Here is a 26,564-nt window from a genome sequence, read left to right on the forward strand (position 1 = left end):
AATTTGTGATTGTGTCGTTCCTCTTTATGTTAAAAATGCCATATTTATAAACGTCAACATAAATTTGTGATTGTGTCGTTCCTCTTTATGTTAAAAATGCCATATTTATAAACGTCAACATACCTCAAAATTTACAAAAGAAGGAACAAGAAAAAAGCTCCAAGACGATAAAAAGAAAATCCAAGCAGAATTTTCTAAATCCACAGCGAAAAAATGATTTTTTTTTTCATTTGTCGCCAAACTGTCGCCAGTAGTTCCACCACCTAATATGTCAAGCATGAAAAATATCTCCCATTAATTACAAGATCTTCTAACACATGCGCGGCTCATTAAAATAATAAATAGCGTCACATGGCTTTAAGGGAGGGACCCCAAGCATTAAAAGAAAGCGACTCTGTGACAGGTATTATAAGGCTCTAAATAATACGCTAAAGTCTTACCATACTATTTTTGGAAGAATATCTTTTGGGACTTATCCGTACTTTAAAGGTAATGCATTTTGGCAGTAATCCAGTTTTTATGGAAGGATTGTTATTCCTTAACAATCGCGTTTGTTTTGATATTTTGTCCGTGCAGTCTGGTACGTGCTTTTTGATTGCTATGTTATTCCAATATTTACAAATGATTTTTTTTTCCCATTATGTCAAAACATTTGGAATTTTACTATGTAATTATAATTATGAATGATGTTAATACACTGATAAAGTTTTGTAATAAAAATTTACACCAATTTGTTTCAAATCAGTGAAAGAAATGTGAAAATATACTTGACTTTTATTCGCAGGTTATGAGTCGAATAATTAGTTCGAGTTGTTCTTACTAAAATTTTGTGTGTAAGGATTTAAAAATTAACTCTGATTATAAGATTTTCGTGAACGTGTAATGCAGGTGCCGACGCATATTTATCTCAGACATTAATTGATATAATTAGAAACAGTAAAATTTATAATATCTAACTGAGTTTATCTAATAACATTTTAAAAGGCATAAAAAGCTTACAATTTTTTGGTAAATGAAAGAATATTTGGTAAATTTGGTTTCAAAAGAAAACTGACTTCGCAAAATTATATGTAGAAAAAGATCGTTGATTACTACTTTCTATTTCATACAACTCAGCTGCTTTTTAAGGAACGCATATTTTAAAGTTGTTGAGAATTAGAAACATTAAAAAATTATTCCTAAAAATTTCTAATAAAAATTAAATTAAATTCTATCTATATTCTGCATAGATTTACGCAGACAGTAAAGCAAGCAGAACGCTCTCTGATGGGTGGAGGAGGGGGGGGGGGGCATAACAAATCCTTAGGTCTTAACACACTACGTTAGGAAATATGGATTAAAGCAAAGGTACTGAGTGTTGGGGTGACCTTTAAATAATCCTCTCATTATCCTCCTTTACGCACGTTCAGACTAACCACTGGATTGGAGCGTAAATTTGGGAGAGCGGCAAAATTAGATTTAAGAATTATGTTTACAGCTTTAGGCAGAAATTTAAATGAAAATTTGGTTTAAATAAGCTGTGACAAATTTAAAGGAATCTTCACTTTCAAAGTACAGTGGCCCCCCAATTATACGTTTTTTAAGGGACTGGGTTTACGAAACGTAAAATACGAGAAATACATAGACAACAAAAATCAAATTTAAAAAAAACTGAAGGTAGCAAAGAAGAATTTTAGATTTTTAGTATAATATCTATATTTTACGAAAAAAAATATAATATCTATATTTTACGAAAAGAAATATTATTACGCATTCCATTTTATATCATTCACGTTTAGTTGTAAATCCGGGCGTTTAGGTTGAAATTAGTCCGTAATAGTGGATAGTTTTTTTAATCATTGAGGTCAAAATAAATGCAGCATCTTTCAGTATTGAAATGTTTAGCAATTTTTTCCCCGATCTGTAAAAGAAAGAAAAGTTTTTTACTATGTATTTGTAACCTCTTCAATGCAATATTGGAAGAAGGAACCGTGCTTCCTGCTTACGGTTCTTCTTGCTCTTCTTCATTGGCGGACGAAAAGTTCATAAGGACGGATACGGATGAAGCAGTAGCATTTCTGTTTTCGTAGATTAACTTTAAACAACGCAGATTATCTTTAAAAAACACAAATAAAACATTACTTAGAACTTTTTTGTATATTTCTTTACTTTTCAGGAAAAACGTGAAATGCGAGAAATTCATAAAAAACCAACTTGCAATTCGGATTAAATTAACATTATTAGAATACGGGAAAACTGGGACCTGATGAAAAAAAACGTGAAATGCGGGAAAATCCTTGATTAAGGGAACGTAAAATTGGGTTTCATTGTACATTATTTAAGTTTATTATGTAAGGTATTAATATTTAAAAAGTTTTCTATCCAACGTAATTTATAGAAAAGAAACACGGCAGATAAAATCAATTGAGGGTACCGGGGGGAGGACAAACCCTGATCTGGCAGAATGTGATATAGAAACGGAAAGAAAAGATAGAAATAATAGGGTGCAGCAATATCTGCCACGCGTGGGGACGGAATTTCAGCAAATCTACCCCCTGTAACTAAAAAGAAAAGGAGACTGGTTTCGTTCGAGACTAATAAGTTCTTGTTTTAAGAATGTTATCTCACTCCGATTAAAGAAGAAACGGCAGAGAAAGACAGTAGACATAATCATAGTTCGACAAGTTTTGGTTATGAGTTCTGTAGTTTTTGGTAATTTTGAACCATGCAGAATAACTTTACACTATTTCAAACATTGCAGTTACACTCACGAAAAACTGTGTCAATCAATACATTGCTGCAACATATAAAATCAGTTTTCTGCCTTTTCATTTTACAAAACAGTTTGCCAACACTGTGCACAACTCTTAGTATTATCTCATCACTCGGAAGCTGAAGCAGTTGAAATCTCTTCGTACATTGCAATATTCTAATGCAGTGTAACAAATAATAGAATTTTTGTGATGTTATGAAAAAAAAATGGGAAATTTTTAGCATAAAGACATTTTTATTTTTCTGATTCAAAGAGGCATAACTTTCAGCAAAGTAATTTATTTTAAATTACATTCATCATATAGTTAAAAATGGAGGAATAACCTTAAAGCGGGTTCATTATTAATATTTAATTTTTTTTGTAATTAATATCTCATAATTTTGAACAACTAGATAATACTTAAGAAGTTTCTCTTTAGTTTCATGCCACTAGGTGCAATAAGATATGTGTACGACAGTAAAAAAAAATTCCGATATTTAACACCAAAGTTATTCTAAAAGTTTGCACAGTAGCTGACATGGATTTTAAGCGAACACAAATATTTACACGAAGGAAATATATAAATGAATGAAATAAGCAAACAAAGAAGTCAGTTGCTTTAAGCAAACAAATGATTATCATTTTACAATAAATAATTAAGTCTACCTTAACTCTTCCCCAAATTAACTTAACTTTCAAATGGAGATTCACAGTTGGTGGTTCAGCAACAATTTTTATGTTGCAAGCTTTTTTGTTCTCGACTTCTGACAGTAAAGTCAAAAAAAAAAAAAAAAAAAAACACTATTATCTACCTTTTGACTTTTGTCATCAAAATTAAATTTTCCAAGATAATCAGTGATACCCTAATGGGAGATCACTGTCATCTCCCAAAAATTAACTTATTCGGCAAATTTTTGTCTGACGATTCGGCCACATTATCATCATTCGGCAGAACTTTGATTTCTCTTGAGCAAAATTTATCATCCTTCGGCAAAATTTGGAATTCCACTCGGCAAATTGAGACTTTCTGCCCCCCCCCCCCCCCAACAATTTAAGTTCGGGACACCCCTGAAGAGAATTGATTTGTATTGAAAGATGCATTTCATACATATTATCTTCTTTAAACATTTAAATACGTCATGGAATATACTTATTTTGCAATCCTGTTCTATCTAAGACTGAATGTTCTTTGCCAGAACAAAAAAAATAATATAAAGAACTATTCAATTCCCGGGAGATTATATCTTTGACCTTCTTTTGATATTTAATGCACATTTAAAACGATACTTATGCAAATCGGCCGGTTGCTCAAATGTAGAGAATAAATTAAGGAACTGTACGTGGCATTCAGCAAAGAAAGAAACTAGGTAGTTTTAATGAAAGTTGGTGCTGTAAGTATGTTGCTGAACAACTTTTAATTAAAAAAGAAGTAAGATGTCAGAAGAATATAAAAATATAGAAACTAAATAACAGTAGCATTAAAAGGGATTAAAAGTATTTTTTTAGCTCACTTCGGTAGTTTTTTTCCCCTCTCAAGAGCTGTTGTGAAAGTAATGGGATAGCTATATCCCATTTCCTAATTATTTAATTTCAATAAGGTTTTTTTTTTTTTTTCAATCATGAGTTTAGTTGTTGCTCTGATTTCTTTCGAATAACGATTTCCTCCTCGAAGAATAAAATAAATTGGGAATGAGGGCTAGAGCGAAAAATAGGGATACGTTGGCGATCTGAAGGAATACTCGCTACTGGAAACGAACAATTTGCTGCTTTTAAACATTCTACAGCTTCAAGACAACCCTAATATTTTCTGCCATACATGGTCAAATCTATATATAAAAAAAGGAAACTCAGCCATTAAAAAATTAGCATAATGTGAAATGGATTGAAAGTCAGTGTTTGTTAAAATTTCAAGTTTCAATCTTCTCCTTGAGTGTGATTTTTGGAAAAAAAATAACGATACTAAGTTTCTCAAGTAACCAAATCATGCATTGAAAGCATTCCAGTCGCATCCAAGCCCTGATAGCAGCCCAAGACAGAGTTGTAAAATATTAAATAATTATTTTTTTACCTATTCATATTACTAATTGGAGGGTATACTTTACGTTTAATATGTTTTATTGATATTTTAAATAAGCTTTAAAATGTGTTAAAATAAAAAATAAAAACTGTGCAACAACGATAAAAAACAATAAAAATACAGAAAAGTTTATTTGAGTATAAAAGTTTGGCCACTCTCTGTATACCAAGTTTCAATAACATACTTCTATTAGAACGCGCTCTACTATACAGGTCTCAGTAGGGTAACTTTGAGTATGACCACCCTCCGTCTCGCACTCCATTAGTGGACATTAAGCGTTTCCTTGACCTCTGCAGCTGCCAAAAATAGTACAATTTAGATCTCATTCAGTCCTTCTCGAAAATTTTCCGACAGTAATTATTGATCAGTGGCCTAAAATTAATATGAAACAAGACATCTGTTCTTCATTGGGAAAAGCATCTGCCTTATTTCGCGTAATAGGTCTTTTCGAAGTCGCGGGATCTTATATTGGTATGGATCATTTGTTATTCGAGAGTATGAAATAAAATACACGTCATGAGTAGGAAAACGAATTTTGTGCTGGATAAAGTCCAAAAGGGACATATTAAAAAATCCAGGAAATTCGCACCGATTCTGGCATTACAAATCAAAGTTAAGATAATTTAGTAAAAAGACGGTAAAATGTGATTATAATTATTTAGACATCGATCACATATTAATAATATCGGATTGCCGAAGCTAGGCGTAACTTTTATTCGTTTTATGACTCACGGATAGGGAATCAAGCGGTTGCTTTGTGTGTCTCCAATTCGTAGTACTGTGGTTAGATAATACAAAAGAAGAAAAATAATAATAATATTTTTTTTGAAAAGTTCCTATCTCAATCTTGATTGCAAAATGTAAAACAAAAGTCGATGGGGGAAGGGGGATTTGTATTTTTCAAGAACGAATTCAAGTTAATTTATTACTACATCAGAAGAATCTCGAAAACAAGGCTTAATAGGAAGCAAACAGTGGTAGAGTTTGAAATTGTCGAATTTTTTTATCAGATATTTCGCGCGGCGTTTTTTCTATCTTCCAGGGCCGAGTTTTCCGGAAGTGCCGAGTTTTCGAGACTCTATTGCTTTAATATATATAATATCATTCTTGTGATATTCATTTCACGAAAACATCCGTTTTCGAACATACTCTCTTTAGGTACCATAGATAAATGTTCTGAAACGTTTACTTTTGTGGTAAAACAAATCAACGTTGTTCAAGAACAAATTAACTCGCGTTCCACAACGGCGTTTTTATCACTAATGCATCACAATCATATTTTAAAAATTGAAAAAATAAATGAATAGGAGCACGTCCTCATATTAACCTACAAACAGCTGTAGGCAAAAATAAACTTTTACCGTTCAACGAAATAGCACAACTCAAGCGCTTTTGTTTTTCAATTTGGACGTTCGACTTAAAATAAGTATCTAAAATTTAATAACCGACAATACCAACATTTTAATGCAAACATTAATTTTAGAAACTCATTTTACTGCTGTATCAGAACACTAAACGCGATTGTTGACTCATTATTTGCTAATTCTGCAGTTTAGTCCTTTGGGACATCTGCATTGAAATCAGGAAAATCGAAGCTAATATCCAATGCTTAAATAACTAAGCGTTAACAAAGGTAAACATGTTTCCAAATGGTTTGATGTTTAAAATCACAATAGAAATGTTATCCATTCGAAACCCTTTGTAAAAAATATAACTTTGAAAGCAACTGAACCAAACAGGATGTATTATTCCATTTTATGATTAAAAATGGCAACGAGTTTAATTTTCCTAACAGTTCGATGCTAACCTATTTCTGAAAGTTTTAACTGTCAACACGGAGAATTCTTTATTTTACGGAGAACTGTAATTCTTTTAAAAGAAATCGTATTTTAAAATACATTTAAAATAAAAATTAGAGAAGAGTTATTTCTGAATAATTGAACCGCTTGATCAAAAGTCATGAAGCCTTCCGTTTCACAAACCAGTTATTTTTTATCTCAAAAATATAGCTTGAAATTTATGAAGTTGGTCTTGCATGTAATTTTAGACAGTTTAAATGTATGTTCAATAACATTCTTAAAAGAATTAGCGCTTATTTAGATCTTTTGTGTTTGGTTTCAACAACATCAAGTAAATAAGCATGACTGGAAGAACACAGTAGAGCCCTTTTGTTAGAAAAACCTTTTTTAATAAGAATTGTGTTTGTAATAAAGTACACCAAAGCAGAATTATTAGTTTGAAGTAAAATACAGAAAACTTTTGTTACACTTTAAACAAGGATTATGCAGAAAATTTTTAAATACATTCCCGAATTGTTAATGACTCTGAAATTTCAATGGCAAAATTAGATGAGAAAAGAACTAAGAGTAAATGAGTGAAAAAACTCATTATTCAAAAATGAAGAAACTTTAAATTGCAGAAATTATTTACTTTAACATTAAGAAAGGTTCTAAAAGCGTAAAATAATGTACAAGATTTTTTTTTCCCCTCGCACTTGATGTGATATTGAAGCGATGAAATGGTTATCACTTGATTCAATCCTCTCTCAGATCCGTGCGTGTCAGAGTTGAGCTTCAAATTGAAAAAGCATAGGGGAAGCTGCTGTACCAACGGACGGTTGTACCTACGGACGTTGGTCGGGAAATTCCAGGTATCGTCGAGAGGGATCCTAAAATGGGTTCAACGTGTGTGTCACAACCCTCTCTAATACCCCAGAAGGTTTCAACGCCATCGAACGAACATTTAAGATTCTATCACATTTTTTCAGTTTTAGTAGGATTTAAGTTAAAAAAAAAACATGAACAATTTCTTTTTTTTACTCCGTCGTGGATTGTATTATTCATTTTTGTTGTAGGTATCATGATTCCCTATATTTTGAAGGTTTCGTTTCTTATTTTTAATCTCTTGTAAAACTGTGGTCTTGTCGATGTGACTGCTTTGCAAAACCAAAATGGCGTACCTTTGTCCCTAAGGACACACAACCATGTGTACCCACGGACAGCAATTTTTAGTCTCCTTAAGTCACACTTGAGTCTTCTTACAAAGTGAAGTACTTCAAAATGGTGCCTTATCATCAACGCCCAAAATTTGCTTTTAACAATGATGATGAATTTGAAGAACGACTTGAAAATATAGTGTTGAAGTAACCCCCACCTGTTGTAGGATACACAGACAGTCTGTCCCACCTGTTTTCATTTGAAGTCGACTTTTCTAGATTTTTGTTGGTTTAATCTAAACTGAGTTTTTTTTTTTTTTTTTTGTAATGGGTTAATTATGGTTAAAGGTTTCAATTTGCATATAAATTGAAGTTATTATGTAAGTACATAGAGAGCCATAATATCATGAATCTAGTTATTTTTTTGTTTAAAACATATTAATTATTCATAACATCATTGACTCCCTTAAGATTTATAACTTTTTTAAAGAGTTCACTGACGTTAAACAATAAAGGAAAAATAAAAAAATTGAAAAACCTTCGATTAATTTTCAAAGTTTAATTTCTTTTGGATACGTTATTTAATATTATTTTCGATGGATGTTTGAAGTATTTCATATAAAATGGCTTATAAAAATGCATTGGGTATAATTGAGTTCCTCAGACCTATTTATATATTATTGTTTTATATGTCTATGAGTATAAAGACACCTGTCCGCGGGGTGAACGGCTTGATGTAACCACGGACAAAAAAAAAAGGTTTTTTTTAAAAAAAAATTGAGGTTGAAAGCTTTGAGATTTTCATCTGACAAAAATTGCCAAATTAGATTATAAATTATAGATTCGCCAAAAAAGTTTTCCGATTGATTATCCATTCCCAGAGACCAGCAAAAATTGAAAAGTAAATTTTGTCCGTGGGTACAGCAGCTTCCCCTATCACACGTTTTTTTTTTTTTTTCTCTCTCTCTTTTTTCTTGAAAAACCGTTTTTCTTTTCAACTTCCTCCAGTTTTATTACTCCCTATGTTTGCATCGCCGTCTTCAATCGCACTACATTTAACAACACCTGTAAATATCATTTTCCACTTGTTGGTATTAATTTTTCCGCAAATTTATTTATTGATTTATACAGAAACTTCACAACTTCACATACATTGAGGACCGCGTACAAAACGCCTTATCTCTGGAGACACACAGGAAAGATTTAACAACACAAGAGAAGGAAATAACACGCAGGACACCGTTGGGATTTGAACCTATGACCTCCGGCTTAGAAGACGAAGCTTCTAACCACGGAGCCACGAAAGCATTTTTTCCTTGGATCGTACTCGAGTTTGTGAACAGTTTGACAGTTGCCAAACTTCATCTAGATTTATTGTTACTCTTGTACTCGTTCTTCTGACGAAGATTTCGGTACTCAATTTGGTATGAAAGCTGAAAACTTCACCATTACTATGTATCAAAAAGCCCATAGCTTTATTCAACAGAAAAAAAATCTTCAGCGCCAATTTCCTTATTAACATTTCTTTATATTTAAAGAACCGAAGAGGTGGAAGACTTCCTGGATTTATTCTTTGAGTAATTAATTCGCCTTTTTGTATTGAGTTTAAAATAAAGAAAAAATAAAAAAAGTCTACTGGTAAATATCAGTAACTGTGACCCCGTGAACCGAACTAGCAAATTCTTATTCTGAAACGAGTACGTTTCCATTGGGTCACATTACTAAAAGACTGCATTTTACAACAAAAGATAAGTAATTAATACATTAAGAAAAATAATATAAAGATTATATCGCTTCATCAAATATAATATTGCATCAAAAATAGGGCATTGGAGCAATGAACCTGAAATAGTTAAGTCCTAGTAAATAATCTTTGGGATGAGGGGGGAAGCTGCACGCATTAATTATTCTACTTTCTCTTAAAATTTAGGTCATCTTTGATATTTGACTAGGAAAATTGACAGAAACTATTTTCTTATCTTTGGTCATCTTATTAACCCTAAAAAAAAAACATTTTATTAAGCTGTACAAATGATGTGACAGCAGTTCCACAAATATCCAATTCTAAAAGATTAAGTCAAAGATTGCACGGAAATCCTTTAAGGAACATTCATTAAATATTTATTAATGTATCGCGAGAAAAAATAATATTCATTCTCAGAAAGAGAAGAAAAAAAAAAAAGAACGTCGAATCTAAAAGAATAACAAAGAATTCCTTTCCGAAGATCGTTAATAATTCACTTCTACCGAGATGGCCCAATAAAATATTCAGAAGCAATTCTCTTTCGAATCATCAATTTATGAAAAAGAAAGTGTTTTCCGAGAGATTAAATGTTTTGAAAGAAGATAATATGGCATCGAGGGTATATAAGTAATTCTTGAAGACAATTCCGCTGTGAAAGGTTTTCGTTTTTTACACGTTCGAAAAACATTTTTATCATATTTGCTAAGAAAACGTAATTACGAAGTGCAGTAAAGCTTCATTTTTAAGGCTTAATTGTTTTTATCGCAATAAAACAATGCTGCAGTTATCATTTTTTGCTTTTTTTCAAAGGGGGGGGGGCTTTTTTTTCTTCTTCTTTTCTTCTTTTTTTAAATTTATTTTATTACTTTTTTTTTTTTTTTTTTGCTAACACCGATTCAACAGTTTTCCCTCCCCTCAGTTCCCCAGTTTTTAAAATCTTAATTTGATAGTAATACTTACTCATTTTGCAGGGGTTTCTTTTTACTGAGAATTAGCTAGGCAATTAGGGATTTTCTTTAAAACTATTAATATTTCTTCATTATGGAGCTCTCTGCGTTTTATTCTGCTCAGAAGTAACATTGCTGATAAAAATCTTGCCATTTATTTTTATGTTTTTATTTTATAAAATAGCAAAAAAATACCTTAACACGTGGATATGCCACATGTCCCCATTTAACCTCTATTTTCGCAACAGTTAGTTCTAGATGCATAATTCTAATTGCAAAAATGGTCAAAATAAGGTACAGAGTCAAGATATTGAAAGTTTAAAAGCGAAAAAAAAAAATTATTAAAAAAATACGAAAGAACTTGATCCCACTGTCTTCTGTTTCAAACAAGTGTGGAGCTTGACTGAAGCAACGCAAACGCTTTAACTTAATACATCAACATTTAAAAGCAAATATTTAACGCATTAATAGTTACATTCTTGCAATCATTACATTTAAAATTATCTTTTGTCAACTTTTTTTAAAATTTATTTATTTATTTATTTATTAAGTTTACAAATTTCATCCGGATTAAACGAGGCTCTACAGTACTATGTCAGCTGTTTTTTTGGTAACATTAATGTCGCTCATAAAATGTGGTAAGGTTATAAAATGTTATTAAATGAATTTTTAAAAACTTTAATTACAACTAAGTAATCTAATACGAGGTTCCTCTATAACAGTAGTGTCCAACCTACGGCCCGTGGGCCAGATGTGGTCTGTTTTGTGCTCAATACTACGAATCGAAAAATATACGAACGTTTCAAAGCAACTGAAAATCTCTATTCGGTATTACGAATGAGTGTTGCAAATTTAAAGTCAATTAGAAATTTTTCTAAAAAACAGAAGGAAACTTCGTATCAAAAAAAAAAAAAAATCATATAGTAATGGTAAACAACAATTTTTGTTTTGTAATTTTCTTTCCTTTTCTACGTTTTTACAAGTTATCTATTAAAGATATTTGAATAAATTTTAATTTTATATGTGTTCTGTCCCGCGAGATTCATCTTAATATCAGATGCAACCCTCGAGTAAAAAAAGGTTGGATACCACTTCCCTATAACGAAACAGCAACTACGAGCAGATTAGCAATACAGACATAAGTTTTAAATATCAAGCACAAAAGTTATCTGTTTTTATTTTTAAAAAAGAAACCCGCTTTGCATACGCCAATCGATTCCACTTTTTCCTTTTCTTTTCTTTTTTTTTTTTTTTTTTCGCAACAAAAGGACATCTACTGCAAAAAAAAATGGAGGGAAAAAAAGCATAATTTATCGATTGACATACTTTCCCTAACAAAATTTCTCATGCTAACATACCCATGTCGGGAAAATTCCTCTTCCCCGCATCCCTTATTACCCGAAAATTATCCTCTTTGAATTTCCCGATCACGGCGATTTCCACAGCGCAGCGACCTCGCAGCTAGGGTCGCGAACCATTACGAAACGCGACCCTGCGCTGCAACAGGTTACCCTGATGATACCCTTGCAGACGATGTTTTTTTCTTTTTTCATCAATCAACAGACATATCCCTATAAATGGATATGTTACGCTGCGAATTAGGGGGATTCGATGAACTAGCATCCACCGCGTCAAAGATTTCTTCAAATAATTCTTCTACCCCTGTTCGCACATCATTCAGGAATGCAACGAAATTTACTTTTAATAATTATCTGAATTGAAAAAGTAATTTCACAACAAGCAACCCTAAATTTTAAGATGCAAAGAATAATTTGCTTTCACGCATCAAGGCCCTTGATGCGTTACCCCTTGATTCAAGGGCTATCCTCATTTTTTAGAAACTAAGTATCACAAATGTACGTTTGAGTAATACGAAATTCAGTTGATTTTAAAAATCAGCGTAGCTAATCGACACTTCCCAGAAATGAAAATGCTAGAAATAAAAAAGTCACTCTCCGAACTTTCAACAACTGGAATCGGTTCTGACAAGAGTCACAGAAAAAAAGAAACAAAATATAAAATAATGAGCAAATGAAGATAAAGATGATGAAATATTTTAATAGTTTATTTTTCCATCAGCGGAGTTTATTTTCTCTACATTCGTTAGAGTTTTCTACCAACTTTATTTGAATATGGTTTCCTACTGAATCAGATCAATTCCTCAAAAGCAATTATAATGGTTATAGGGGGGGGGGGAGGCAGGCAGACTGACTGAACATTTCTCTTGTCTCATACATAACTTTACTTCCAAGTGTCTTTAAATAATTTCTAGCCATACTTTTCTAGACAATAATACGTTTTTAATGCTAACCATTTTTTCTTTTAATCTTTCGTTTCTTTTTTCACTATTATGAGAAAGTAGGTGAAAACCGTCCTTATTGTTAATGTAACAAATAATTGCAACTTACACCAAAGCAAATCTACAAGAAATACCATTGCTTCAAAGGTTTCTTATTCATTTTTTTCTGATCTCTCAATGATTTTTTTTTCACCTTTATTATCATTATTTTAATTACATGTCATCCTAAGTTTAGTCGCACTACAAGCTTTTACGCAGAGCTTTTAAGCAGAAAATGAATTCAAACATTAATAATTGTTTCCAAAATACAAAAGCTGTCAAGACCAGGAAACAATGGAAACATCCATATTTCGTAGCTCTTACAAAATTTAATTTTCCAACTAGGGGGCTTCTCCACATGCGAAGGGTGACAATTGAGGATTTTAATACTTTTACCACTGGATATCTGCTCCCTTAAGGTTTATAGGGTTGAGACTTGGCGGAATGGCTTCCTCTGGATTGCCTGTATCCAACGGTACAAGTATTGACCTGATAGACATCAACAGTCCGGAGGAGATAGCGTTATAGACACACAGACAGACAAGCAAAAAAATTACTTGTATAGACAAAAGAATCTATACCGCTATCCCGTAATAGCCTCCCAAAAATATCCTTTTTCGTCAATTTTAGTCTGACAATTCGCAAAAATATCATCATTCGGCGAAATTTGGAGTTCCATTCGGCAAAACTATCATTATTCGGCAAAATTTGGAGTTCCATTCGGCAAAACTATCATCATTCGGCGAAATTTGGAGTTAATTCGGCAAAACTATCATCATTCGGCAAAATTTGGAGTTTTATTCGGCATAATTATCATAATTCAGGGAAATGTGGTTTTCATTCGGCAAAATTATCGTCATTTCGTAAACTTTGGAGCCCCATTCGGCAAATTGAGAATTTCTGCCCTTATAAAAATTTAAGTTCAAGACGCCTTTGATTTCTTCAAATAATGACGATACGAATGCTCCTTCAATAGTTACTTTCTCACCTCGTACTTTTCTATTACACTAAGACAGAAAATTTGCGAACAAAAACAAACAGTCCATTACGTTTAATTTACAGCTCCCATTAAACCTCAAAGGGGATAAGAACCAAAGGAAATAGAAAGCGAGCCGTCACTTTCGCGTCATAATTTATTTGTATAAAAATGATGGATGCAGTTCAACTCCATCCATCAGCTTTACTCTTGGAATATCCCTTGTTACTTCTTCTTCGTCGGCAGGAAGAGGAGACCATTCGCTTTCGCGGAGCATCTTTGAGGAGCTATGATCAACGCCTTCATTTTGTATATAACATTATTTTACGGCAGTCTCTTTACAATATTTATTGTTATAATAAATAAAAACAGTGACTACTTATTTATTGAAAAATTAGGGTGCCACTGTCTCCTGCTCGCTATCGTTCACCAATCCCTGGGAACTGCAATCAGTTCCACTTTTCTCGTAGTATTTTGCTCGTTCACCACATACTAACTTTATCATCATAGTACATCAGGTGCAGGGGGGGGGGAGTAATATAATATGCTCACAATGAAAATATATTTTAGGCCCTCACTTTTCGGCCGTGCCGATTTCGCTAGAAGAACAGATAACCGTCCAAAATTTGGCGAAACAGACAAAATCTTAAGTACTATAATATTCTCCATCATTGGGCGTTTATTTGAACTTCAAATGGTTTTACTGATCAAATTTGAAAAAACAGTGCTACTCTATTATTGTTTTAATTTATTCCAAACTATAGCATTTGATCCATTTCAGTCTTTGCTCGAAATTTCAACGTCGGTTAGGAAATTCAGTCCCACTTTTCATATCCTCATTACATTTCAACTGAATCGATTATTTCAAAAAGGGTGTGTGTCCTGCGAGAATCAATACTAGGTAAAAGGCAGTACTGCATTTTTTTCATTTTTTGGCATTTTTGTCATCTGTTGTACTTTAGCTTTCTTGTACAAACTTGCTTATTTTGTTTCCGCTGAAAAAAAAAAAACGACTAATTCCAACATTTCCCTATTGTTTGTATTGAATCCAAGACGCATCACTGCAAATATCTCGAAAACACATTTCTGTAGATACTGCCGTTTACCTACCAACAGCAGAATAGGACTTACACCCTTACAGAAATAATCTATTCAGATATTTCATTGGCTGCTGTAACATCATTAGAACTTGACAATATAATAAGATGTTAGAACAGAGAGAGAAAGGTAACCAAACCAAATAGATAGAGAAATCGATGTAGATGATGTATATACAGACAGAGAGAGAGAGAGAGAGTTAGAGCTTTCTTTTTACGCTTAAAACTTATCCTCGCTCAATATAAACTTTGGTGAGTCCGCTTTTCTGGAACTCAAATTCGCCTATTTCCGACGAAAAAGTAAATTTCCTTCCCTTCCTCTTCTGAACTTAATTCAGTTGTCGAGTTCAGCAGGGTTTTAAACTTTTTTGATGCAACTAAACTCTGATCCACAACCTTATTTGAACATCTTAACTTCATTAGTGTTCCCTTTTAGAGATAATCTCTTAATTTCACGCTCTGAAAGATTCTGAGCTTTTTTAAATTTTTTTCCAACCACTAAACTCTGCCAGAGGTCTATTCGAAAATCTTAACTTCGTTGGAAAAATTCAGACGCGCATTGAAATTATTTTGAAATTTTATCTTTATTGCAGCAATTATTATTTAGGTGAAAAATTTATACCCGACGCATTACGAAATTTTTGAATCAGTTCAAAATAGTATTCTAAAGATAATAAAATAAAAATGAAAGTAAAAAAAAACTTTCAACAACTATCCAACTAAATCTATTTTCAAATTACTATGGTTACTTCGCTACTTACTAAACAGAAGAAAAAAAAAGGCATATCTGTCAGCAACAGAATAAACTCTTGGATGATGTAACGAAGGTTGAAACTTTTTAGACTCATTTAAAACCAATACGTTTTGACATGAACGAACGCAGTTTTACATCGGAAGTCAGCACCAGTCACCACAGGAGCAGAAATGGGGGTACTACCCCGGTCTGGAATCAGAAGGGTTTACATTCTTTTAAAATTTCAATAAAACAGGAATATGATTTCAGTCACTTTTTTTTGTAAATGTTTTTCAAAAGAGTGAAATTTTTTTTTTAAAAAGCTCGCTTTATTCGGCTCTTAAAAATAAGACTAAGAAAAAATCGTAAAAAATATTTTTTATGTTTGCCAACTAGTTTGCCAGGACACCTTGCTCCCGAGTTTCATTTTTGGTTAGAACAACTTATGGTTCAAGCTTGATAAATTAAAACGGTCCCAGAATTGAAGAAGAAAATTGAAATATAAGACGAGGATTTTTCAAAATTTAAACCTTAATAAATCCCCGTAGTTTACTTTGAACAAGCTTTAGCGGAAACTTCTCTGCACGTGGGAAATATACAAAAAAAAATATTTTGATTTTAGTATTTTAAAGCTTTTTTTTTTATTAGAAATGTTTTTCCATTCCTCGCGCACAAGGGAGGAATGCACTCCCCCCCCCCTTCGACTTTTTGGGAGAAGTAAATTAATTTTTACTTTTAAAACATCCCAAACTTTTTTCATTACCCCATCCCACGCACAGATTAGCTCCAGAATCACCCTTCTGGCCAACATTTATTTTTCAATCAGAAAAATTCGTCAACTCTTCTGTGAAAGGATAGGACACACAGAAAGTAGCTCGTTCACGAAGTCTTTCCGCTACACGTATTGCATGGTAATGTCGGGCATCTAAGGCGGAGTCGGAGCGAATTTGTTTCACCTTGACAGGTGCAAATTTTTTGCGTAAGCGATCAGTATTTAATGAAAGGAAAAAGAACTCACAGCCTCTCCATTGAGACGAGGTCTTGAAAAGCTCCTTTCTCTATCAGATGGATCTGGTTCTCCATGAGCTGCCTGCAAGCGAAAGAAGTAATTAGAAAAATCTTATGTCATTTGATGTCCAAAATAATTGTTGAAAAAAAAAAGATGTATTTAAACGATTTGGTTTACTATTATAATAAAGAACATCGGGTCTCTGTTTATGAATGTTTTGCCTTGTAGGGTAATGCAGGGCAGAGGGAAACAGTTAAGATCACTTACCTTTATCCAAATGAACAAATTGGAAATTTGTTTTCAAAATTAAAGTACAGTACATAAGTAAAGCACAATGTAGGTATTTCATAATAAAACTTGCATTGAAATATTTTTTATTTTTGACAGTAAATTTTGTTCCTTCTGCCAAAAAAAAAAAAAGTGGAAAATTTCCACTTTTTTTTCATGCGGCAAAGTGAAAAATAAAATATTTTTCTAATAAAATATTTTCTATTTGTTAAAGCAAATAACCAACGTTTTGTAGCACAAAGTTACAGATTACTACGGACACGTCTTTCGGGGTTTCAAGGAACCCTTTTTTCAATGCAAAATAGTAAGCTTATGGATGTAAAGACATGCGGTAAAAGGCGGTCTCTTTTACGAAATTTAATTTATGTTGATAAATTTAGTCGATTTAAATTTCACCAACTTATTAGCATTTATTGTCGCGATTTAGATATTTTCAATATGCTATTATATGGTTTTAAGTCTGGATGCTTTTAATTTTTAAATGTATAATTTGTTTTAATTGCTGTAATCTTGTTTATGTTTTTATTTTAATTGCATCTCTCTTTAAATCTTTTCTGCAATATTTTTTAATTAATTAAACAAGTAATAATAATACCGTATTACCCCGCATTATCCGGCATGCCGGAAAAAAGCGAGGTTGACCAGCATGCCGGGAAATTCGAATTTTCCGGCATGCCGGATATTTCGAAGTTTATTTTGCAACAAAACAAAAGCAAATTTCCCCATTCAGTTCCAATTGTGTGTTGCATATGATATGCGCTTGTTATTTATGGTAGGTCACTATAATGGATTTAATTATATGCCAATAAAGTAATCAATTCAGAAGCAATCATTGTTACTATGTTTCATTCATAATTCGTTTGAATAAATTATTTCAGGTTCCTTTTAGAGAAGGGAGTTTAATTTTTATTTATTGAATAGCTACAGTAAATTCTTCAGCACTGGCTTAGGGGCAGTAATTTACTGCTTAAATGTTTGCTTGGTTTTAACTTAATTTTTATAAAGTTATTCGTTATTTAATAGTATTTTTCTTGTTAGAACAACAAATGACATTGTTAGTTAATATTTTTACAAAATTAAACTTTATTAATACTAATCAGATATGTATAAAACATATTTTTTTATAGTATTATTATTTTTTTCTCCTAACCTCGATTTTTCCGGCCTGCCGGAAAAGATCAGGTAAGTGTTATTAAAAATCTGGTAACCCCCGAATTTTGCGGCATTCCGCATAATGCGGGGTGATACGGTAACATAAATCTTATTTGACCTCTCGATTTCAAGCATCAGATTGTTCTCAAGAGAAAAAAAAAAGCAATATTTCTCCATTCGTGCCAATTTTTTCTCTCATATTTAAAAATGTCTATTTTGACGGAGGATAAAGAAACATAACGTTATACTAATAACTGGAAACGGAGAATAAATACTGCTATTAAAAGAAACAAAACCCCGGAACAATATCACGGCCTCCTCACCCCCTCACAACATACAGAAAGCTTCTTTTTGTGTTTGCGGTCTATTTCCAGACATTAGAGCTACTACTCACGAGCAAGAAAACGGCCTTGCCGAGATCCAATTTCGTGGTTATTATTAGTTATAGATTTTTTCCAAACGATCGCTACACAGAGAAGGACGCGTTTCCCAACAAAAAGTCGTGCTTGTTTCCCGCCCTTTCGAAAGATAACCAAATTATTACGTTCGGTTATTCATGGTTTCCTGTAGCACCGTTTATTGGTTTTGTGCTCGAAAGTACTAACTGTAATACCGTAGGCGTGGCAACTGATAAAGATTTCTGTTGAAAGTCAGGGGGAAAATTCTGAAGAGGGGCCTCATCGGCACGACTCTTCCAATGTTCTCAAGATTTATCGTTTTTGCATGAGTATGCATCTAATGCAAAATGCTTTTCTAGTGAATTCATAGGATTCTTTCACAATCAGTGAAATATCTTTCGCACGAACGATATTCGGACGAAAATGAGCGTTGTTGTAGTCAGTCAAGCTTGGCTGTTAAATTTAAGAAGAAAAAATAACTACGGGTTGTTATAAGCAGGGCAGCGGAGTCGGAGGTTAAATGACCGACTTTAATTCAGGAAATTTTAAAGCCTCCGATTCCTTTACCCCCAAATCACTACGACTTTGACTCCGCAAGCTCTGGTAGGGTTGCGGATTTTGAGGAAAATGACAGACTCTGACTCTTGGAGCTTTAAACCTTTGGCTGGCGACTCCGATTCTTTTACTGCAAAATCAGTCCGACTATGAATCTTCGACTCCGACTCCGCAACACTAGTTATAAGGGCTGTTGCCTAGCACACACAGATCAGGATATTGAGTTTCAAATTGTAAAATTAATTTTAAAAACAAATTATGGCAGTAAAAATCAAAACAGTGCTCAGAAACATGTTCATTTATTTATTTATTTATTTTTAATAATTTTCTTTTGTTCTACAATTTGTCAATAGTCAGGGGATAGTTGAGGCTTTCAATCTTTTCAAATTCACTTTTAAAAATACAAGTAATAAAAGACAGTTTTTGCTTACTTTTTTTAAATGTTTATTTTTTAGTTTCACACCTGAATAAAAATAATTACTGGTAGTTTTCGAAAAATAATTAAAACATAGTTAATTTAATTTTTCATTTCATCAAGGTTTTTTTTTTTTTTTTTTTAATAAAGTTTTTCCAAATTAAGTATGAAAGCAGAATATCTGGTAAAACATTTCCAAACTCAAAATTGAACTTAAGAAAAATGAGATGAATTTAGTAAATATTTTTTCAAGAAATTTGAAAGTAGGACTATAAGATGAAGGAATTGTGTGTCTGTCATTTTGCCTGCACTCCCCTAATTTGAGGCGGAATATTTCGATTCAACTTTTTCTTCCTAAAGCTCTTGATGAGGATACCATTTCCATGCTTCGTTTTCTAATTGAACATTTTTTCGTTCAATTTATACAATATATAGTTTTAAAAAAAGTTTAACATTAGAGACTCTTCGGGGAAACATGAAACTTATACAAACCCTGACTTCACATTTAGATTTCCTTCGAAAAAACTTGGTCAGAAAGTACTTTTGACGCTGAATTTGTGCATTGAAAAAGATTTTTTGATTTGATTATTTTTCAAGTATCTTTAACACTTTCCAAAAAAGTCTGATTAGTTGTGTTGAGGAAGAAATTCGATATATTATGTATAAAATACGGATAGCACTAAAAGTTATTTTTAAACAACGAACATTCGAGAACGATGCAGTGATATAAATATAGATCCAAAAATGTGTTGAAAGATTCGGAATATATGATAGGATATTTTCTTTTTTCTTTCACAAAATGGAAAAAAGTTCGGAAAAAATTAAATTAAATTATCTGCAGGCTTTGTGAGGCGTGGGGGAGGGGGGGGGGTCGTGAAGTTGTGATAGTTTGTGACAAAGGGAAGGCGTAACAAGATGTTTTTGAAAAATGGCTTGGCATGTTAAAAGGGGGAGGGAGGGAGTCACATTTGAAGGAAAAACGTGTGACATCATCTATGAACTGCCAGTTGTCACTTGGGGTTATAAAAATAAGAAATAACATTATATTTTTTTCCTTACTTTTCGACACAAAATTTAAATTATAACCATAAAATACGAATCCAGCAAGTTTGTCTGATAATATCACAAGTAATAAAATCTTACAGGTGTGAAACGAATAAATAAGTCAATGGTGCGAATCAAATACTTTTAAAACAAGTCCTTAATTAAGGCACAAGAGAGTCCTCATTCTTCCGAGATTGATCTCCTCCTTGTTGGTTTTTCCATTCTTTAGAACTCACCGCCTACAATACAGTAATCTTGATCCCAGCCGATAAAGACTTCTGGAGAAGGAGGGAGGGAGCAGAGTCAATTTGAAGAGGAAACTGGAGGAAAATCCTTAAAAGCGGCCTCATCAGCACGAAAAGTTCGAACCGCGGAATAGAACTTACTTCTTCAAGGAGCGATATATCTGACGGATACAACCTTCTTGTGGAACGATTTGGGGCCCAACTGCTCCACAGACGCACTTCCAATTGCAAGAAAGTGACAGTCCAAGAACGAATGACAGCGGCCTTCCTTTGCCGCCGCAGCTTTATCTTCCTAAGTCTTCGATAATCGTTCTGCTAATGACTGCCTGCCATTTCAGAGACAGCTCTGGGTTTGATGTTTTCGTTGGCTTAATTGATACTAAAAATAATAGACTAGAGTTTTAATTTTTCTGAACGTTTCCACTAATTGTATATGGAAGGTCACATTCGTTAGGGTTCTACGGGGAGATTCGGGGAAAAAATTTGACATCTGTGAAAACTGTGCAACAGATGTCTTATATCTGAATATCTGTTTCATTAAGGGGGCTGTACTGAAAATCAGGACAACGGAGTTGGACGGAAAATGACCGACTCCAGCTCCTAGTCCGGAAATTTTAGAGCCTTCGACTCCGACTCCTTTACCCCAAAAAGAGTCCGAATCTGACTCCGACTCCGCAAGCACTGGCAGAGTTGCGGACTTAGAGGGAAAATAACTGATTCCGACTCTTGGAAATTGAAACCTCCTACTCCCGACTCCTTTTCACCAAAATCAGTTCGACTCCACAGCTCTGCTGAAAATTGAGAAGCATTTTTTTATGTAAAACCCAGGGGCGTCCCGATGGGAGGCCACAGGAGGTCACTGTGGTCTTCCAAAAATGTCCTTGATGGGGAAAATTTGGTCCGACGATTCAGCAAAATAATCATCATGCGACAAAACTTGGAATTCTATTCGACAAAATTATCACCATTGGAGTTCCATTCGGCATAATAAGAATTTCTGCCCTCCAATTATGTTCTTAAAATAAATGAATGCATGAGCAATAATAAAACGAAATGCTAATGTATACAATTTTATTGGAAGCAACGTAAAAACGTGAAACATAAAGCTGTTGAAATAAATACAATTCTGTTCAAAGTTGACCGATTTTTAAAAAGAACTAATAGAATTGTAATCACTAAATGACTTCAGTAAGTTTTCAACAAGAATGAGCCATAAAAATAGTTTTAAAACAGTGGAGTTAGTGGGAGCTCAAAAATGTGGGTGAAAGTTTGATCCAACAGCTATTAAATTAATTCGCACATTTTTAAATAAGTATCAGGATTTTAAGCGTTCTTTCTTTTTGTCCTTATTTTTGTAGTCAACATCAACACCTATTCAAAAAATTAAAAATAATTTAATGAAGTGTTTCCGGCATTCATTTTTTTTCACGCGTGAATGATTTTACAATTTGAAGAACACGTTTCCTTTCATACAGAAACCCATGTTTATAATTTTTGGGAAAAAGAGTGAACCTTCATTATACAATCAGTGGTATCATCTACCGATAAATACATCCACGAGATATAATGAAACAAACTGAAAATATCTTCGATATGTTCGAAATTGCGAGGGCCTGTTCCAGGGGGAGCCCTTCCATTTCGATCGAAGCCCTCTCTCCACCCAGAATGCAATCGGAGTTCAGAAATAAGACACTGCATTCCAATCTCAACACTAATTCCCATTTATATCCCATCTCCAGCAAGTGCAATCATCGAAGCTAAGTTCCATCTTTCCGAAACGTGTGATCCCGGGATCCCGTGGGATCGTCAGCCGGATGATAAATGTCCGGCAGCCCAGATGGATCGGGTCACAAAGACGCAGGATAAAAGCAATGATCCACATCGGCAGGCTATTTGAAACAAAAGCACTTCGAAGCCATCGTAATATGGAACGATGATTTATTGATACCCGAGGATTCGAATCGGGAATATATATCTGGGAAAGAATCTAACCGAAGAAGAGAAGCTTCCCTTAAATTGCTCAATTTAGTTTCACCGTAGGATTGAATGCTTGCCAAAAAGAATTATTAAAATAGTTTCAATATTTCTCGATAGTTGTAGTTCTGTAATGAAGCGAAAAACCAAGTCTCCTAGAGTGAATATAATTTGAAAACTACGATGTATGAAATATTGTCGAGTTATGATAATAAATTTAACTGCCTCCATAAGCGGCTTAAAAACTTAAATATCTAAGAAATGTACGAATTTGAAATGAACTTGTATCTTCTTTTTTTACTAAAATTTATCGTTCTAAGCACGAAATAACATTGTCTGGTTAACCTGAATATCAAACTTATAAAGAAAAAAATCTACGAAGTGATTTAGTCTCCTATTTGGAAATAACCTGGGGAGGGGGGGGGGGGTAATCGCACGGCATTCTCCTTAAAGATTCTGAACGGATACAAAATACAAGTTTTCTTCTTGTTTGTTTATTCTTTTGGGTCAACCTGACTAGATCACAGTCAATTCAAGTTGACAATTCACGGAACGAAATTTTTATTGCAGATTTTGATATTTGCTAAATAAAGACTTGATTAAATTTTGTTTTTATCGAAGAGTAATATCTTTAAATATAGGGTTGATACTGCATAGAAGATCATGAGAGTTCAGTTGTAGTACTTTTCTTTTTGGGCGAAATCTTACTGATTAAATGAAATTTAAGACTATTTAAGCATAAAAACAAGTTTTAAAGAATGTAGAGCTTCTTCCTTATATCATAAATTATTCCCTACTGTAATGCACATAAGTTTGTAACGTAAGTTTAAAATATAGCGCAGAAATCATTCATCATAAAGAATAATTAAAAAAAAAACTATTTTCCCAAAACCGCAATGAAATCATGTGAATTGAGAAGTAATTTCCAATTAACACTAGCTACGGACAGCCATAAGCAGAAATATCAATCTTCGCTTTGTCTGTCCAAGATTTTTATCGAGGTTTTATCTACGTGCTCATTTGTGCAAGACAGCAGTAATTTTGTACAAGTTCCCTTGTTTGGCAACGGGCTTTCTCTTGAAGGTCATGCATTCTGATACATTTGACATAAATAGAATTTCAAGCAAAACAATTTATAATGAAAAATGAAGGCATGCTTGCTTTAAATGTTTATTTCCTTTGTTTACATGCAATGAATTCAAACAGGGGACATGTGTGCTTTAAATGGTAGTAATGCAGTCTTTTAACGCAATGAAATTTCAAGAACAACGTATTTAACATCCCAGCGCAGGGGCGGCATTTCAACATTTCATTTGGGGGGTCGAGTTTTTTAAACATGAATTTTCTCAATGTGAAATAAAATGCGAGTACATTTTTTTTTAAGTAAGGTCATTAAAGAAATTCAAATTTTAACCCATTAATGCCTGACATTTTTTTTGTCAAAGATTTTTTGTTTACGGGTTGCAAATAGTGTTTAATAGACAGGAAAAATAATTAAAAAAATCTAATGCAAAAAATAAATGTTTTATTAATAACAGAAAAATTGTCCCTAAAAAGGGACGCTAGGCATCAGAGGGTACATGCTTTTTCAACGACAAATATTTTTTTTGCCGACGATTTAATACTTGAAAAAAAAAAAACTTTCCGACTTTGTCATTTTTGTTGAGTTTGGTGTCAGCAAAATGTAAATACTGCATAATTTGCTCCAATCGATTTCTACTCATTGCAGAACTAATTGCTATGTCGTTGACATCAGTTGATGGACTCCAGTAGAGTCTCCGCTGGGGCAAGCATGCATATCTACTTGTTAATAGGATAGCCAAGAATAAACGCAACTCCTCTCGCGTTACAGAAGAGTATGTATTGTTTTTTTGTCGAGCATAGAGGGTGCTCTGAAAAACAAATTCATCCAGTATTTCATCTGTAAAAAACTCTTCAAATATTGACACTGGTGTCCATTCAACATTCAAAAAACTTGGTGTTTCCACATTCCATACATTATTTTTTTTTAATTGATGGATATATCTTTCTTAACCCAATTTCTTTCTGTATTTTTTTTCTTTATTTTTCTGCGTTTGCTTGGAAGATGCTGCTCAACATCATCACTGTCACTTGACTGACTATCTCCAACACATACTACCTTACCCTGATTAACTTTTCTAATGGTCATTGTAGCAGAAGATTTCAACTGTTGACCTGATAATTGATTAACATCAACTGAGTCATCCGGCCCACTGCATTCGTCAGTAATTTCACTAACTTGTGAAGGTGGACAAATGCATATATCAGCCTCCTTGAATTCTTTATCATCAGAGAGCTGTTCCAGAAGTGCTAAGGCTTCTTCAAAGTCAGACAAAACAATGAGAAAATCTCAATGAGTTACTGAAGATTATTAATGTCAAAAAATAACTCAGGTTTCAAAGAAGTTAATTTTTGAAACAGTTAGCTTTTCAAATTTACCTAAGTATTTTTCGAAATTGCAGAAAAAAATTGTTACTGAAATATCTTTAAAAAAGGTAGTTTTATTATTACTTAGTCTTTTTAATTTTTAAAAATAAAACATATTGCCTATTTTTTAGTCTAAAAACATTTAATAACTTCTTTTGAGGCCAATTATGAATTCTAAGCAAGAAACTAGCAACGATTCAACAATGCAGCCTTTACTGCCTTGCGTCCCTTTTTAGGGACGCTCTTAAATTGCTATAAAATCCATAAAATTTTTAAAATCTACAAAAATGCAAGAAAAGGTAAACTGAAATATTGATCAAAGTAACATATGTATCAAATACAAATTGATTTACTTGTTAAAAATTTTGAAAACTTACTTTTTTGTTCTTGACATTGTGAACAATGAAATTCTTCACGAAGATCATAACAAAATGGTTACAGAACACACTTTATAACGATTATGTGCTGCCGTCTGCTAGTAACGAATTGAAACAATACTAAAGTAATAAATGAACACAATTATTGAGTTGAAATGTTTACTTTTGGGAAATTGAGACACAATTTTTGGACCGTCCCTAAAAAGGGACGCTAGGCATTAATGGGTTAATATCCACATTTTTAATTTTAGTCAGCTATAACAGAAAAGATCTTGATACTACCGTTTCTAAAGTAAATTTTTAATGCACGATTTTTGGAAACCAGAAGAAGAGGAAATCTTGGTACTATATTCCGTCAATATCCAGCGGCATGCTCTTGGCAGTATAGCTGAAGATGAAAGTCTCGCTTGTCCCATCATGCACCAAAAAAAAAAAAATCTCTAACCTTCTGAGACACGAAAATGATCTTTCACAGTTAGCTGAGTTGATTGGAATCGGTGAAAAAATAATTGAAGCTACAAAGTTATGTTAGAAAACGCATCTTTAAAATTTTTCTCTTTAAAAAAAAAATCATGCAAGTTTAAAATTTGTGCTCTAGTCTTCATTTTTCATCATTGAAGTACACTGGCTCTTCGCAAAAAAATTCTTTTTGATTCGTTCAACAACTTTTACTTGTAACTGAAATATTTTATTTATCTTGTTCACTAACCTGCACATATAATATTGAACTTAGATTTATCACTAAATCTTGTGTTAATTTCATTAGAAATTGAATGAATCTATTATTTGATACAAAATATTGAGTCAATCATTTGACTATGCATCATCATATGGATTTTTGTCACTTTTTTATTTATTTATTTTTTAATATGTCCAATAAATCCAAATTAACAAGAAGTTCTTAATAGGAGCTCGATCAAGAGTTCTAGCTTTAACTTTTGAAGACCATTTTGTACCTCATCCAGCAAAAGTATCTGTTGATGCACGAATTGTTTTCAAAAATAGCGTGTCTTTTGTAAGAAGTTTCCATGAAAGTATGCAATATATTGAACTGCTCAAATATGTCTCTTAACAGGAGGAA

General features: G+C 32.9%; 1 protein-coding gene across 1 annotated transcript in view; it reads right to left on the reverse strand.

Annotated features, from left to right (window-relative positions):
* Nucleotides 1–26,564, reverse strand: part of LOC129220172 (protein slit-like) — a 442,768-nt gene that overhangs the window by 288,517 nt on the left and 127,687 nt on the right. The window contains exon 3 of the mRNA XM_054854526.1: nt 16,597–16,668. Coding sequence (XP_054710501.1) covers nt 16,597–16,668 — 72 coding nt within the window. The remainder of the gene's footprint in view (nt 1–16,596; nt 16,669–26,564) is intronic.

Source organism: Uloborus diversus, chromosome 4, assembly GCF_026930045.1.
Source record: "Uloborus diversus isolate 005 chromosome 4, Udiv.v.3.1, whole genome shotgun sequence".
Lineage (NCBI taxonomy): Eukaryota > Metazoa > Arthropoda > Arachnida > Araneae > Uloboridae > Uloborus > Uloborus diversus.